General features: G+C 40.7%; 1 protein-coding gene across 1 annotated transcript in view; it reads left to right on the top strand.

Annotated features, from left to right (window-relative positions):
- LOC133992790 (ATP-binding cassette sub-family C member 4-like) overlaps window positions 1–15,598 on the top strand; it is a 37,706-nt gene that overhangs the window by 4,878 nt on the left and 17,230 nt on the right. Inside the window, exons 3-20 of the mRNA XM_062431535.1 lie at window positions 933–1,053; window positions 1,176–1,400; window positions 1,522–1,611; window positions 1,738–1,901; window positions 2,010–2,135; window positions 2,443–2,692; window positions 2,784–2,891; window positions 3,133–3,222; window positions 3,958–4,149; window positions 4,289–4,383; window positions 4,471–4,557; window positions 4,629–4,725; window positions 5,828–6,058; window positions 6,287–6,418; window positions 6,638–6,675; window positions 6,952–7,046; window positions 7,468–7,614; window positions 13,339–13,418. Coding sequence (XP_062287519.1) covers window positions 933–1,053; window positions 1,176–1,400; window positions 1,522–1,611; window positions 1,738–1,901; window positions 2,010–2,135; window positions 2,443–2,692; window positions 2,784–2,891; window positions 3,133–3,222; window positions 3,958–4,149; window positions 4,289–4,383; window positions 4,471–4,557; window positions 4,629–4,725; window positions 5,828–6,058; window positions 6,287–6,418; window positions 6,638–6,675; window positions 6,952–7,046; window positions 7,468–7,614; window positions 13,339–13,418 — 2,368 coding nt within the window. The remainder of the gene's footprint in view (window positions 1–932; window positions 1,054–1,175; window positions 1,401–1,521; window positions 1,612–1,737; window positions 1,902–2,009; window positions 2,136–2,442; window positions 2,693–2,783; window positions 2,892–3,132; window positions 3,223–3,957; window positions 4,150–4,288; window positions 4,384–4,470; window positions 4,558–4,628; window positions 4,726–5,827; window positions 6,059–6,286; window positions 6,419–6,637; window positions 6,676–6,951; window positions 7,047–7,467; window positions 7,615–13,338; window positions 13,419–15,598) is intronic.

The following is a 15,598-nucleotide window of genomic DNA, read 5'->3' as shown; positions in this document are numbered from 1 at the left end:
CAATGCATTGCGGGATATTTAGCAGAAAGTAGTGTACATGCCATCGACATTAGCTTTTTCGTAATATTTGAGGACACTATACTGTGGATATTTGTGCACACTCAGCATTTGGCCACTCAAATGAAAATGGAGAAGGGTAAATGTTATGTAGTGCACTATATAGTAAATAAGGAGTTATATCATACACAGCCTGTCATTCATTCCCGCCATTGGCGGACAAATGAGTATGTACTTCTACTTACACATAGGATGTCAGTTGAGTAACGGTCCTTCTATTTGGCCCAGGACACATTGTGTACACACTGCTGAAAGAACCACCTCCAAATGAGATCTGAGCGATTGGATCTCAATGCATTCTCATTGCTTCTTGTGTGCATTCACACTTATACTTAAAGCTGTCCACTTGTGATCGGATCATTGAAGACACTTTTCAATGCCATGTCCGAACGGGGCCTCAAGTTGCTTTCTTGACGTAAAGGCATGCTCATTCATTGTGAGTACTGGAGAAGATATAAGTCATAGCTGGGATCTGATCTGGATCAACTGCTTTTATCATCTAGTTGAGGTCTGATCAGTGCCCCAGAATGTAAGACTATTATCACTGCAGATGTTATTCTCAATGCAAGGTGTAATAAGGATTGATAACTTAAATAAATACTTAAAATCAGTAGTCATGTTAGTTTTGTATTAAACTATTATGCAGAAGAGAGAGCTGAGCCACAAAGCCAAGCTCTTACTTTATAATTCATATTCAGCGCATGCAAAAGCCAAAAATGGAGAGTGCTTTGTTTGTTATTATGATGCAGCACATCTAGTGTGCTCTCTGTATTTAGTTTCTTAGAAATTCCCAACAGTTTCTTATTTTACGTAGCATTGCTCAATAATTCACCAGGGTTATGTGTTTCCTTTTCACTTCTTTATGCTTTTCAAAGGTACTGGAACCGAGAAGTTAAGCTGGCAGCAAAAGATCTGCGAAAACCCAAACTTACCAAAGTTCTTATACAGTGTTATTGGAGATCGTACTTACTCATTGGAATATACATCTTTATAGAGGTACAGTGCAGCCACACTGTGAAACTACACTGTACATGAAGCATTGCTGACTTTGGATATTACATTTTTTAAGCACAATTAAGAACACCCACCTCTCTGTTTTTCATCCCATTTTCTATCAGGAAGTTATCAAAGTCATTCAGCCATTGCTACTTGGCAAACTAATTGAATTCTTTGAGAATAATGACACGACTGACACATCTGCAGTCTATGAAGCCTACAGCTATGCTGCAGGCATCTCCCTCTCAACCATCAGCCTTGCTGCCCTTCATCATGTCTATTTCTACAATGTCCAAAGACAAGGCATGAAGATTCGTGTGGCCATGTGCCACATGATCTATCGTAAGGTCAGTCAATAGGACACATCTGTTTACTGTGTAAACATTATTGTGTTGTGTTTGACTTGATTGAACATATTGGTGTTGTCCTGTCAGGTTAACTTGATTTAACACCTTTTTCTTTGCAAAGGCTCTCTGTCTTAACAACACAGCATTTACAAAAACTACCACAGGACAAATTGTAAACCTCTTATCCAATGATGTCAACAAATTTGATGAGGTAATTATCTGAAAGTAGCTATATGGATTTATATTTTAATATTTATTACATCTCACTATTTACTTTTACATATCACTAATTCATAAAGCAGACTGTAACAATATATTGGTCATCACTTTCTTATAGGTAACATTATACTTGCACTTTTTGTGGATTGGACCTCTACAAGCAGCAACTGTGATCATTTTGTTGATGTATGCGATTGGCCCATCATGCCTTGCAGGAATGACTGTCTTCTTCGTCCTCATGCCAGTACAGACAATGTTTGGACACTTGTTCTCCACTCTCAGGTTTGCAGTCATACGCCAGATTTATCAAATGTAGTCAGCAGTTGGGTGAAAAGTTTCTGTCCTGACTTTTACTGATACCATTGCTGCAATGTGTATCTGCTGTTTTAGGGCTGAAACAGCAGTCTTAACTGATGACAGAATACGCATAATGAATGAGGTCATCTCTGGGATCCGTGTTATAAAGATGTATGGTTGGGAGAAGCCTTTCGCTGCACTGGTGGATGAGGTCAGAAGGTAGGTCAATTCCTCTTCATATCTATTTATTTTGAGATTATATACTAGTGATACAAGAGTATGATAAAGTTATCCTGTTGTGCCAGATTATTTTCAAACAGGTAAGCACAGAAGTTAAAGAGAAAGTAACTAAAATATTCAAAAATGTTCTGCAGTACAGTGATGAGAAATGTTATAAGAATCCTTTATCTGTAATCTGTTAACAAGTTTTAAAGTATCCTGATAATTAACAAACATATATAAATAAATGGTCCTTTAAATGTATGTGAAACATTATTTACTGACACTATGTTTTGTTATTGTACAGAATGGAAATCTCCAAGATAATGAAAAGCTCATACCTGCGTGGCCTGAACATGGCGTCTTTCTTTGTTGCCAGCAAGATCATCATCTTCGTCACCATCTGTGTCTACGTGCTGATGGGGAACACGTTGTCTGCTAGCAGAGTGTTCATGGCTATGTCCCTCTATGGAGCAGTAAGACTCACCATCACACTCTTTTTTCCCTTTGCCATAGAGAAGGTCTCTGAGACTCTCATCAGCATCCGAAGGATAAAAGTAAGTACACCGCAGACAGAAGCCATGTTCAAATCCAATGCGTGTCATTTACCATCTGGAAACTTATATTTTTGAGTGTGATTATTCTTAGAATTTTCTTCTTCTGGAAGAAGTTTCCCCGCAGCATCTGGGGCTCCCTGTGGCAGACAAGAGAGACTGTATGGTGAAGATTCAGGATCTAATATGCTACTGGGATAAGGTGAGAACATTTTGATAACATGTCTCACTTTTTTATATTAATCATGTCCAGGTCACAGGAAATTGTGCTTATTGGAATCCTTTAAGGCTCTTAGCAATAGAGTGTCATGTGCTGTACAGATTGTGAAGCCGCTAGAATCAAAAACCTTGTGATTTTGAACCATATAAATAAACCCTGACTAACTCTATAGTTGCTACCTATGGTGTTGCTTCAGTTAATGTACTTTTTCTTTTACTTACAGATGCTAGAGGCTCCAACCTTGCAGAATGTGTCTTTCACAGTGAGCTCAGACCAGCTGCTGGCAGTAATTGGATCTGTTGGAGCTGGAAAGGTTAGACCTATTACTGATGGCATGATACTTAACTCTAATTAGCTAACAATAAATAATCTGTTGTTTTTACAACCAGTATTTATAGTTACAGCAATATAGTGTAGTGTTAGTGCTCAGGTTTTACTTAATTACCAGCAGCTGCAAGGCTTTAAAATGCCATTTAGAATTGATTTAAGCCATCAACAGACACAACAGAGATATTAATATTAATACCTTGGGTTGGTTGGAAGTACCAAAAATCACCTAACACTCGTAATGAAAGCCAACAGGTAAAAAGAATAAAGAACATTCCCTCATAAATGTTAAACTGTTATAAAATAATCAGATTCAGAGTCGAAATATCTCCATAAATACTTTGACTATTCTCTTTTTTGCTGAGAATGATTAGGTCATAAGCTTAACTTAGCATAAATACTGGAAACAGTTGTGAATAGCTAACTTGGATCTTTCCAGAGTTCAAAAATATGCCCACTGAGCCAGCACCCCTAAAAGTTACCATTGTGGTTTTATGAGGAGTTATGGGCTGTTACTAGGCTACGTCTTGGTGAACCACAGTTTTTATGGTAAGCTAAGCTACTTGCCTCCTGGCTTCTGCTTGGTACTGTGCTTACTTCACAGACATGAAATATGTATCTTCTCATCTTCCTTTCAGCAAGAAAGCGAATAAGTCTGTTTCTAAAGATGTAATTTTTTTTCTTTAAATCTTCATTTTTGTTATGTGTTTGTGCATGTCAGTCCTCACTCCTCAGTGCCATCCTGGGCGAGCTGAGTCAGGAAAGTGGTGTGGTCAAGGTCAAGGGAGAGTTGACCTACACTTCTCAACAACCATGGATCTTACCCGGTACGATTCGAAGCAACATCCTTTTTGGCAAAGAGCTCAACCCCAAGAAGTATGATAGAGTTCTGAGAGCCTGCGCCCTCAAGAGAGTGAGAATCACATGACCCTCTGCAGAGTATCCTCATACTGTGTGGTCCACCTATCAGCAAAGTTTTCTGACATGTAGCTTGTAGTAAATGCAGTTTAAATGTGAATGAGTGGTAAAGTTAGCATTTTGACCCTGTTCAGGACATGGATCTGTTGCCAGGTGGTGACTTGGCAATGGTCGGGGACAAAGGGGCCAACCTCAGTGGAGGACAGAAGGCAAGAGTCAGCTTGGCCAGGTGTGCTGAATAACAAAGCAATTCACGTTTTTCTTTTTGTGTTAGTGACAGATATAACCTCCATACTGTATGTGTGCATTATTTTAGAGCAGTGTATCAGGATGCAGACATTTACTTGCTGGATGACCCACTCAGTGCTGTGGATGCTGAAGTGGGCAGACACCTCTTTGAAGAGTAAGTCAGTGATCTCCTGTAAACTGAGTATAAGTTGATGGTGTTGTGTCAGCTCATATTGTTTTCTTCAGGTGCATTTGTGGACTTTTGGGGAAGAAGCCTCGTATTCTGGTTACTCACCAACTACAGTATCTGAAAGCTGCAGATCAAATTCTTGTCTTGAAGCAGGTGTGTATTTATTTTTTGCGCAATACATATTATGGCATCTAATTTGACTAACATCAAGTCTTATACTGTGTATAATTATACTTGCATTGTTACTGTCATGTGCTTTTAATTCCACAGCATTTTCAGCTCAATACGTTTTCTTAAAGCAATACTTTACTCTGTTTTTGAGTATAATTTACTCAGACGCAGACTTAAAGGTTGCTTTTAAAAAGTAACCTGAGACCAGCAGTTGTCGCCAGTCTGGAATCACTGTGATTACAGAGGATTTGAAATGTTGACCCAGTTTCAAAACAAAAAGATGCATCAAAACATCCTGCTCCTGTATTGGTCACAATTGCTCTGTTTTGCTCTGTCACGTTAAGCAGTTCCCTACCTGATATTTGTTAAAGCTTTACTCAGAAACAAGCTGACAGTTACTACTTACTTCTAATATGCAATTTCTGGTAGTGCTTACATTTCCAGCTCATTATCACTGTATTGGAACTGAGTGTTTGGCCACTAAACAAAAAGTCCAACATTCACCAGCCTTTTAGTTCTGGTTAAGTAACGAGAACAGCTCTTCCAACATGCAATCTATGTCCAGGTTGTAAAATTTAACAGTGAACTGAAAGAGTTTTCTATTTTAAAAATGTTCCATAGAGATATTCTCTGTTTGTTTGTCACTATGAGCAATTCCTTTCAAGCAACACATATTCAGTTTAATCAGTGTTGATATAAAATAGAATAATTAATGTTCTTGATTAGAACTTTTATAAATGATTTGATTAATAAATAAATAATAATTTACTTATTTATGATATCCATAAATATGACATTTGTTTATTACTTTTACTTGAATATTTATTGTGTATAAACAATGACTGATGATCCCACAGTAATGTTGTCCTCTTCTCCTTAAAAAGGGTATTATTCAATGACTTAGAAAACACATTTGAAGAGTTTTCCTTTCTGTAATAGTTTGAAAGAAACAACTGTAGAGACCATAATTTAAGTCTTTCCATGTGTAATATTGGCATGTTATGTGTATGTCATGTACAGATGCTGGAATTTTCTATGACTATTTGTATGTGATGTTACTGCATCTTTTCCCCATCATTGTCAGGGTCAGATGGTGGCACGGGGGACCTACAGTGAGTTGAGGCGTTCTGGATTAAACCTCATCTCCCTGTTGAAGGAGGACGAGGGTCAGGAGGAGGAGAGGCAGGTTACAACTCCCATCCCTGGGACCATCTCCCGCTTTTCCCATACACTCTCTGACAACTCCATGTCGTCCATGTCCTCCCTTTCCTCTTCTCGGTACTCTTTGATTGAGGGGGCCGAGCCACTCGCAGTGGTAGGTGTATTTGAAACAGACTCAAATCTTGAATATAAGTGGCACAAAGCATTTTTCAACAAGCCTGAAGTAGACATGCACATCAGTTTCTAGGAGGGGAAAAAAGCTTGTTGTGTTTTTAGCTGCCACTAGAGGGCAGAAGGTACTCACCCTTTCGATGCTGCTCATTACAGCCTGATCTGAAGGTGTTGCTGGATGACTGGCATTGACACTAGTGTCTATCTGTAGGTGGTGCAACCAGCTGAGGAAGAAAGCCGCTCAGAGGGAAATGTCGGCCTGCATATGTATGTGACATATTTTAGAGCAGGCGCTAACTTCCTGGTCCTCTTGGTCCTTATTTTACTCAATGCCATAGCACATGTGAGTTCGTTTTCTCAATTAATGTGTCTTTTCTGCCATATTTGGAAAAATACAAAATATAATATATCTTGAGTTCATTTTCATACAGAATTGAATTATGTTATAATTGCTAGTCAGTTTAAATAATTTTGTTATGTGTGTATTCCTAGCTGTCTTTTAATGATTAATCAAAATAATAATGTTTTTTTTTTTTGTCTGCTTGTTTTCATGTTTGTTTAGGTTACATTTGTTCTGCAGGACTGGTGGCTTGCTTGCTGGTGAGAAAAGAAGTAATGAATGCTTGCAAGAAAATGAGAATAATAGGTTTTCTTAGTCAATCTGACATTTTTTTCTCAGACTGGAAATGATGATTTCATTGAAGATGACTGAAGCAAACCGTTTTTCTTTGCATTATCTGTCATTTGTTGAAGCTGACCTTGTGCTTCAGGATAGGAGGAATGTGTTTTGTATAGTCCCTTCATCTTGAAGCTTTCTTTCTTTGTTGTGTTTATGTGTCCTTGTGGATTTTTGGTTCTTTTGTGGCTGACTTGCAGGGCCTCTGAACAGAAGCACATCAATGTGACAGAGCACCTCAATGGCAGCTTCCCTCGGCAGCTGGACCTTGACCTGTACCTAGGTGTTTACGCAGGTGAAGCTCACTGAGCGCACATTGCTTTTTGTGTACTGTTGAGGCTCTGAATATGGCAGCCATTCAATGAACACATCCACAGTTCTTTGGCTGTGGCCCAAGGCCAAGGCCCCAGAGTATGTGTACATGGGCCTCAGCTGTACAGAGAGATAGCAGTGCTTTTCTTGTTGTCTGCTGTTGGATTGCTCTGATTGTCTCCCTGTGACTCTCAAGCCTCTTGACTCTGTCAGGCGTTGTATTCACAGTTATAGATCAGCATTCAAGACAAAAAAATGCATAATTGAAAGAAAAACTTAAGTTGAATATATCTCTTTTTTCCTTGTCATACAACATGCTTCATAATCTTAAATGCAGTCCTTGGAATAGGCATGAGAATAGCATTGTAGTGTACTGATGGATTTTTTTTCTGTGCTTTTGTCAGGTTTAACAACCACTTCAGTAGTGTTTGGCTTCCTTCGCAGCTTGGTCTTCTTTAATGTCCTGGTGAGCTCAGCCCAGACCCTACACAACCGCATGTTTAATGCCATCCTCAGGACCCCGGTGCACTTTTTCGATTTCAATCCAATTGGTAAGTGGCCTATCTCCACATCAAGATCTTTTTTGAATAACGTATTATATAGCAGAAAATATAATATATAGTATTGTAATTATGAATGTGCAGCGTATTCATGGTAATACAGGAATAATGAGATCATCATTAGTTTTAAGAGCCAGTGAAACTTGCTGCATAAGTTATTGTTCTAACATCTCACCACTAGAGAGCAGACTGTTACTTGTTTCTATCCACTTTACAAATATCTATATGCGTGCCCATAAACTCCATATTTTGTCATTGCTATTCAGTTTCGTATAATGTACATTTAAAGTTTTCAAATGTCAAAATGTTTCACATAAAAAATGTAATAATTGTAATAGTTTAATTTTACATAACAAGCATATTGATATGTTTATTCAATTTGTGCAGAAATAGAGTGAATAACTTACAAATATTAATTAGTGGATCAAATATGAACTATAATATAAAAAGACAAAATTTTGTTGTACAAGCTTAGAGATAGATAAGTTAGTTTATTCAGTTCATGGTGTTAGAGATCTGATTATGAATGAACTGGTATCTTTAAAGCCGCTGCTGGGAAGCAAATCCTGTGCAACCAATAGGCCAATTGAGTAAAAAAAAAAACCCTGTGATATGACTTAATATTTAGCCATTAAATGTATTTAAAAATCAGTAGAGTGTTATCTTTTTTATTGTGAGCCAGAACAAAAAAGCAAACAATTATCTTGAATAAATACTGTTTGCACTAGATCCTGGACAGTGCTGTATTTGGACTGTAGAGTTGTGTCAATACAGACTTATTTGTCTTGTGCACTGTATCAGAAATCTTAGATTATTTCATTAGCTTTGTAGGTTGTAGCTGCTTGGTCAATGGAGTGGACAGATGGACATGATCTTAAAAGTGAACAAACACTTCAAATAAGTCTGACTTTACTCAGGGAGGGCTGATGGCTTTTCTTCAGGTGTGTTTTGCACCACCATTTCAAATAGAAACCAATGAAACGGAGAGCATAATTCCAGATTTGTTTAAATAATTTGCAAAATGTTTTTCTCTTCTTGTTATTTTGTCACCACGTTATTAATTATAGACCTGTTTTAATTAGGTGAAGTAATGTCACTGTAATCTGTCATTCATGCCCAAAGTCAACTGTCAAGTGGCTCACTTTGATAACTTTAATTTTTCTGGGGCATTGTTCACCTGTCAGCAGATAATTACTCAGCCTAATCTCTTCATAGTGACATGCATGTACAACACAATCAGCTCGGGTGGGAATTCTGAACAAGAGGGAAACTTGTATCTGTATAATGAGTCATAATAAGCTGCTAACACAAGTCTAAATATGATTTGAGGGTGTTCAGGAGCTTGCGGTTTCTCCTGGCGTTAGAGGTGGGTGTAGCGACAAAGCTTTCCTTTGCAAAGCTGTGTTTGGAGCAAACACCACAGGTCTTATTTATCTTTGGCTTTTGTTTTTTCTGCTGTTCTTGTGTGTGGCGCATTGGACTACCTGACGGCTTATCTGGGTGTGCCTTGCTTGGTAATCTAGGCACAGTAGGAGAACAAACACTTTGAATAATGTAATAATCTGTTTAATAGCGCAGCAAAGGAGAGGCTTAACAGACATTGCTATCTGATTGCTGTTGTACTGCTATCAGTAGCCTTTGTATGACCAGTCCAGTCATTATAGCTTGGCCTCCAGGCTGGCAAACAACACTGTGTGTCTGACTGGATTCATAGACAACTGTCCCAGAGACTGTGCGTCTCCTTTGTCCAGTTAGCAGTAGGTTAAGTATGAACATGACCTTTTTAAATGTGGACAATATTTAAAAAAAGTTCCACTCAATTTGTCTTCACATCTTAACTTGAGGGAAACAGAAAAGACCAGGATAAAGACAGCTGTTGACAGCTGTGCCGGATTCCCTTTCTATTTTCTCTTAATGTTTTTCTTCTTTCTAAGAGATTTTTTCCCCCCGCTACAATACAATAGCTGCCACTTCGATCACAGCTGCTTCCACTACCACTAACTATCTCACCATGAGTGTGCTATGCATTTGTAACTGCCTGCTTATGTGTTGTTAAGGATTTGACAACTGTTTACATGTGTAAGTGATAGGTGCGCTGTTGCTGAACAGGCGTAGTGTTTGATAGCCGTCCTCCGAGTTAAAGGTTACCATTTCAAGCGTCACTGCACAAAGGTCTTATTTGTTATACTGTGAATGTGGCTTGTAACAATGCAGTACAGCAGTGGTGAATTATGATTGATGGCAAGGCATTGTAGCTCCACTGAATGCCTCTTCGCCATTTGAATTTGTGTCTCTGTTATCTTTTCTTTTGTGTGGAGATAGTTGATTTCCAAGTTAGTGCTCTTGCTGATTAAACCTTTATATTTTGTAACAATACAGTTTGATACGTTTTAAGATTTATAGATAATGTTGATAACAGTGTGGGCAGCTATTTCCTCCATCGCATGAATTTATATAACTCAGTATATTGTGTTGCTCAATTTTACCAATAAGTGCGGTCTTATTAAAGCTGTTCATCCAAATGTGATCCAGTTAGAGCAGCACACACAGTGGTGGATGTGTTGAGCTGATGTTGATCCCTGTAATTTAGTGTCATTGAGTGGGTTAATCCCCTCAGAGACTGCAGGCCAGGGCCTCAGCTCATCAGCACAGTCGAGGAGTGGAGTTTCAGTCAACACTCACTCACACACACACACACACACACACACACACACACACACACACACACACACACACACACACACACACACACACACACACACACACACACACACACACACACACACACACACACACACACACACACACACACACACACTGTCCCCCTTTTTACATCAGCATAGCGGGCCATCTCAGTGCTGGGTGTCACTCAGTTACTGTTGATGCAGGGAACATTAGATCTTCTGTAGTCAGTGATGTGAGATTCTAATTGTGTCTACGGAGGCAATGTTGTTTAATGTCTGTATTTCAGTTCTGGGATGCAAGAGTGTTAAGAGCAAAGTGGAGGAAGTACTGCAGAGAGGATGATGATATCGAAGTGTGTAAATTGAATGTGGAGATGGAGCCGTGTGTGTGTGTGCAGTGTGGCTGATAGAGCTCCCCCTCACTCTGCACTTCCACTATTTAATTGCATGAAAGGGAAGGAGAGGAGATTGCAGGAGCCTGGCGGTGTGAGCGAAGAGAATGGATTTAGAATGTATTAGTATTGGCAGCAAGGCGCCGGCGGTGGGAGGCTGCCCCAGGCCCCTGGACCCTTCATGGAAGTGCAGGTGAGCTGTGCCACCTCCAGCCTTGGCAGCCCCCTCCCCAGTATTCCTTCATTATCGCACTTGCCTCTCTGAAAGGCCCCTCCAACTGCACTGGGGCCCACACATGGAGCGGCTCTGAGTCGTCGCCTTATCTTGATGTTTACAGGGAACAGCGATTTGCCACACGCCCTGCTCTAGCCGGACCCCACTGTTCCACTTCTTTAAGTCTGATTGGGGGCCCTGCTCACCTAATATCTCCACCTAAGGGGCCACCTTAGTTGGGAGGGCTTGATATTTCCTGAGCCTGAAAAGTGGTGCAAATCACCCCTGGAGTCTTAAACCATGAGAAATTGTTTGATACTAATGCTGCTGATATCCTGAAATGTCTATACCCTTCTCTACACAATAGGTGATATTGTTGACAACCACCCATAGTGATTGAAGCCATTGTCCCACACCGATCTTACCTCATAGGCATTTCCATGCAGTGAATGTCTTTGTGTAACTGCATTAGTGTAATGTATCCTCTCTATAGTCTGCGCAGGATGGAGAAGGGTCTTTACTTCATCCCCTCTGAAACTCTCTGTTAACTGAGCCGCTTGTCAAACAGCTGATAGCTGACTGATGTTCTCTGCTTTAACACCCTCTAACCATGGTATGATGTAACCAGGAGAAACCTATCCTTTTCTTATTGGCATTGTTTGTCAGGTTTTGCATGAATTTGGGTCATCTATGGCTTAGACAGTAAAATTACATAAAATATTATTGGATCTTCCACAAACACAGTTTGACAAGTGCTCCCCCTATTCTCAGACTAAAGCAGCGAGATTCTACACGAGTATAGTAGCAGCTCTACCCCCTTGCTTGAACCCTCCCCTCGGGATGTCTGTATGCTAAAGGGGCACTCACACTGTGAATAAGATTAGTCTGCCTCCAAGTGTACAACATGCTTACGCCACTTGACTTTGAATCAGTACTGATTTGGAGCATTGCTGGGTTGTTGCGGGTAATAATGCTCTGGCTGGGTTTATGCAATGGCTGTTATGGGGAGCCCGGCCTCGTCTGCATGCATGTTTTTAGGCGGGAGCGGCATTTTGGATAAAGCTGTAAGCTGCTTATGGCCGTGGAGAGAGGTGATTACAGGGCCCTCCTCCGTAGGACTGACTGGGAGGCAACTTTTAGGTCAGTGGTGCCATGGCTCCACCACGCCTCCAGAGTGCCATACCGCTACATTCTGCCAACGTGCCGCTCAGCCGTTCCCTTCTTCGATCCCTTACCAAGTCCCACCTTGTTTCATGGCCTATTCTGTGAGCCAAGATAAAGTCATCTGCATGCTCCAACAGTTACATTCACTTTATCAGGGGTTGAACCCAAAAATGTGTGAGTGCTGCTTTATTTACATTCTGCTTAGATATTTTTGTTTGCTTAGTGATGTGTCACAGTGAGAGACAATGGGATGCTGAAGTATAGTATGAAATATTATGACACCATTTTGGAAGTGTGTTGACAGGAAAAAAAACACTGCAGACAACACATAGCACATCCACATATTGTCCCTGTTTTTTTTTTATCATGAGCTCAGTTCTTCTAGTGGCAATCCTGGTACTGCTCTGGTACTTTTTGTCTGTGTCTAAGAGTCTGAGGGCTCCCTTCAGGGACAGAGATAGAGAAAGCCTTTCTGTCTTGCCTGCCTTTAGGTAGTGTAGGGATTGGCTATCACTGACCCTGCAGTAAACAGTGTGTGAAAGCAGCTGGAATGTAATCTTATGTGCTGTGGGATCAGAAAAGGGGAACAAAGTTACCAAAGGAGTGACAATAAAGGACTGCCACAGCACCTGCAGAGCATCAGACAAAATAATGAACACCTGAACAGATTGGAGGCAACTCAATTAACGTCACTGACACTGCCAGTCAGAACATAAAGGCAGGTATGCAGCTTCTGTTTCCCTTTTGTTTCCAAACAAAAGCTTCCCTCACGTATTCAGCCAAGAGTAGGGCAGTCTTTATAAAATGCAAGGCAAATAATGATTCATTGTTTAATCTAGATAGGCTTCTGTTTTCCATCTGATATCACACTCAATGTATAAGCTCTGTTCTATTAAATTGGAAGAGACTTCGGTAACAGTTGCTCAATAGTCTAGGGAGACCGAAGGAAATTAAAACAAACAAAATATGTTTAAGGGTGCAGAGTAGCTAATGGACAAAGCATATCTGTATTTGACTTAAATTTGTTCTTAAAATATCATATAGGGCTTTTTAAGGGAGTTCTGCATTTATATTAGATAATACTTTATAATATAGTATATGGTACAGTATAATCACACCTCACTCTGCATGAGTGCTGATTGTACAAATGACACACATCTTTATAATCAATAACACAAACATTCTGCTGTCGTGATTGTATCATGTATATATCTACTCTGATCCCGTCTAATCTGTTCTTTTGTGTTGTGTTGTTCCCCAGGAAGAATCCTCAACAGGTTTTCAAAGGACATCGGTTACCTGGACTCTTTGCTCCCATGGACGTTTGTGGACTTTATCCAGGTGAGTCTCACCTCGGCAGGTTTGGTCGCCGGCGCTGCAGCATGGGGAGGCCATTTCATGCCTGGCTAAACCTGCTTTGTGGTCCGGGTCCCCTAATCTGGAAACAATTACTGTGGGATTACCCGCCAGCGCGGCCCAGCGCCTGCACAGATTTAATAAAAGTGTGCACATAGGCTGAGGGCGTGGTTCCCACAGTGTGACACAACAGAAGTGGCATCTTCAGAGAATGTGTACAGAGACTAAGCAAGTGATTGGGAGAGAGTAAGGTACCAAAGAGGAATGATGGGTCCGATGTGGAGGAAAACAGCGGGGAGGGGATGACAAGGAGAGTGGTAAAGAGAAGAAGTGTGAGCAGCAGGCGTAAGATGTGTTTGCAGGAGTGGAGCTGGATGCGCAGTAGAGGGGGAAGGGGACAGGTCAGTTGGAACAGATCCAGAACGGGACTTGCCCCTCTCAGCGCAATTCGCCTAATGCGCCACAGTCTTATAGGCCGGGTAGCCAAGGGCCACCCTGACGCATAACCAGGTTAGGTTACCAAATGCCACCCTGCCACTGTGACAGCCATCTCCCACGAAAGCCTACGGAGATGAGCCAGCTCATGCACCTAGCACCACAAAGAAGGGAATGTTCGCTGCACAATTCGAGGTAGAGGAGCAGGCGTGGCTCCTTGGTTAGGGCCAAAGAATAGAACAAAGCCGCGTTGAAAACGAATCCCCCCTCCACAATGCCTGAGTGATGTTTGTGGCAGATACCCATCTCACAGTAGACAAAAGCCATCTTAAATGCTGAAAGCACAAAAGATCATACACACAAAAGCTTTTTGTCTGCTATAGTTCCCCTCATTTTGATAATAAGGTGAATAATGGCTGGAGTAAAATAATAACTTTGTAGAAGGCCCATAGGTCCTACTGAAAACAATTAAAGTATACCAGGTCATGACCGAAAACAGACTTGGGTCACACATATGGACTTACTGTACCTCAGATATGACTTATTCATTCCACCATTAGTTATGACCCGTGTCATCAGGAAATACAAGACACAATACTACTGCTACTGTGTTTTGAATTGCAGTGAAAATGGATTTCGGTAAAAACTTTTACAGCAAAAAGTGTCAAAATCAGACAAAATATATCGTGCACTTAGGCCGGCCTTTTTCTGAAGCAGAAAGTGGGAGGTGATTGTAATAGTGGACAAAGGTGGCATCCTTTGGACAAAGCGCTTTTGTTTGTGCTGCTTTCTGCTCTTGTTTGCAGGTGTCTTTCATAGAGTAGTCTTTAATGCTTTCAGGAAGGAAGATTTTCACTCTTTTTATCCAAGTATTAGCAGTGCAGAAAAGCTGCTGATCCTGACTATTGTTGTTCTTTTGCAGAGGGACATTTCCCCATAGTCATTGTTTAAATGGTTGTCAGGGGGGAATAAAGTGAAACTTCATAAACAATGCCCTAACTGGTTTATCTCTCTCTATGGCGAGAGGCCGCTTCTGTGCAGGGATTTGCACCAGAGCCTCCCCCATTATAGTGGAGTAAGCACTTCACAGCCCCTCAGCACTGCCCCTATACCCGCCTAACAAGGGGATTCCCTCAACCTGGTTACACCCCGGAGCTCTATTTTTTCACAGGTCTCATTTAGTAGTAATTTAGTATATTGGCGGAAAAAAAAGTCTCTTTCTCTCTTTCCTCTTTATGGTCAGGCTACAAAGACAGAAATGTCAATTAAAAACACCTCAGGCATTGGGGACTGTCAGCTTTTGTGTGGACTTGACCTTTAAATCCCGGGTTGCCTCTGTTTTCACAGAGGGGGCAGAGGAGGAGGGCAAGACAATAAGGGGTGAGTACAGGGGTCTTTCAGTTGAGGATTTTGTGTGAAAGCTCTTGACCAAGTCACACTACTAACTGTGGGGTCCATCTATAGCTACATTCAAAGGTGTTCTTAACCATCCACCCTTATTCAGTTTATCAAGGTGTTTATGCAAAGACACCAGCTGATGGTTACTTACATTGAACGGGACTTTACCTAGTCTAACCCATATTAATGGCATATAAACGCTGGTTCATAAATCATAATTTAAAACAGTAAAACCTACAGTTACCTGGAGAGAGAAACTAGTTTGTGTGTGTAAGAATTGCATGTGTATTCGTGTGTTTATTACTACTACAGACACAATCCCAGCACAGAAG

Source organism: Scomber scombrus, chromosome 13 (genome assembly GCF_963691925.1).
Source record: "Scomber scombrus chromosome 13, fScoSco1.1, whole genome shotgun sequence".
Lineage (NCBI taxonomy): Eukaryota > Metazoa > Chordata > Actinopteri > Scombriformes > Scombridae > Scomber > Scomber scombrus.
The sequence above is the reverse complement of the archived record's forward strand: the minus strand, read 5'-3'. Positions and strand labels throughout refer to the sequence as shown.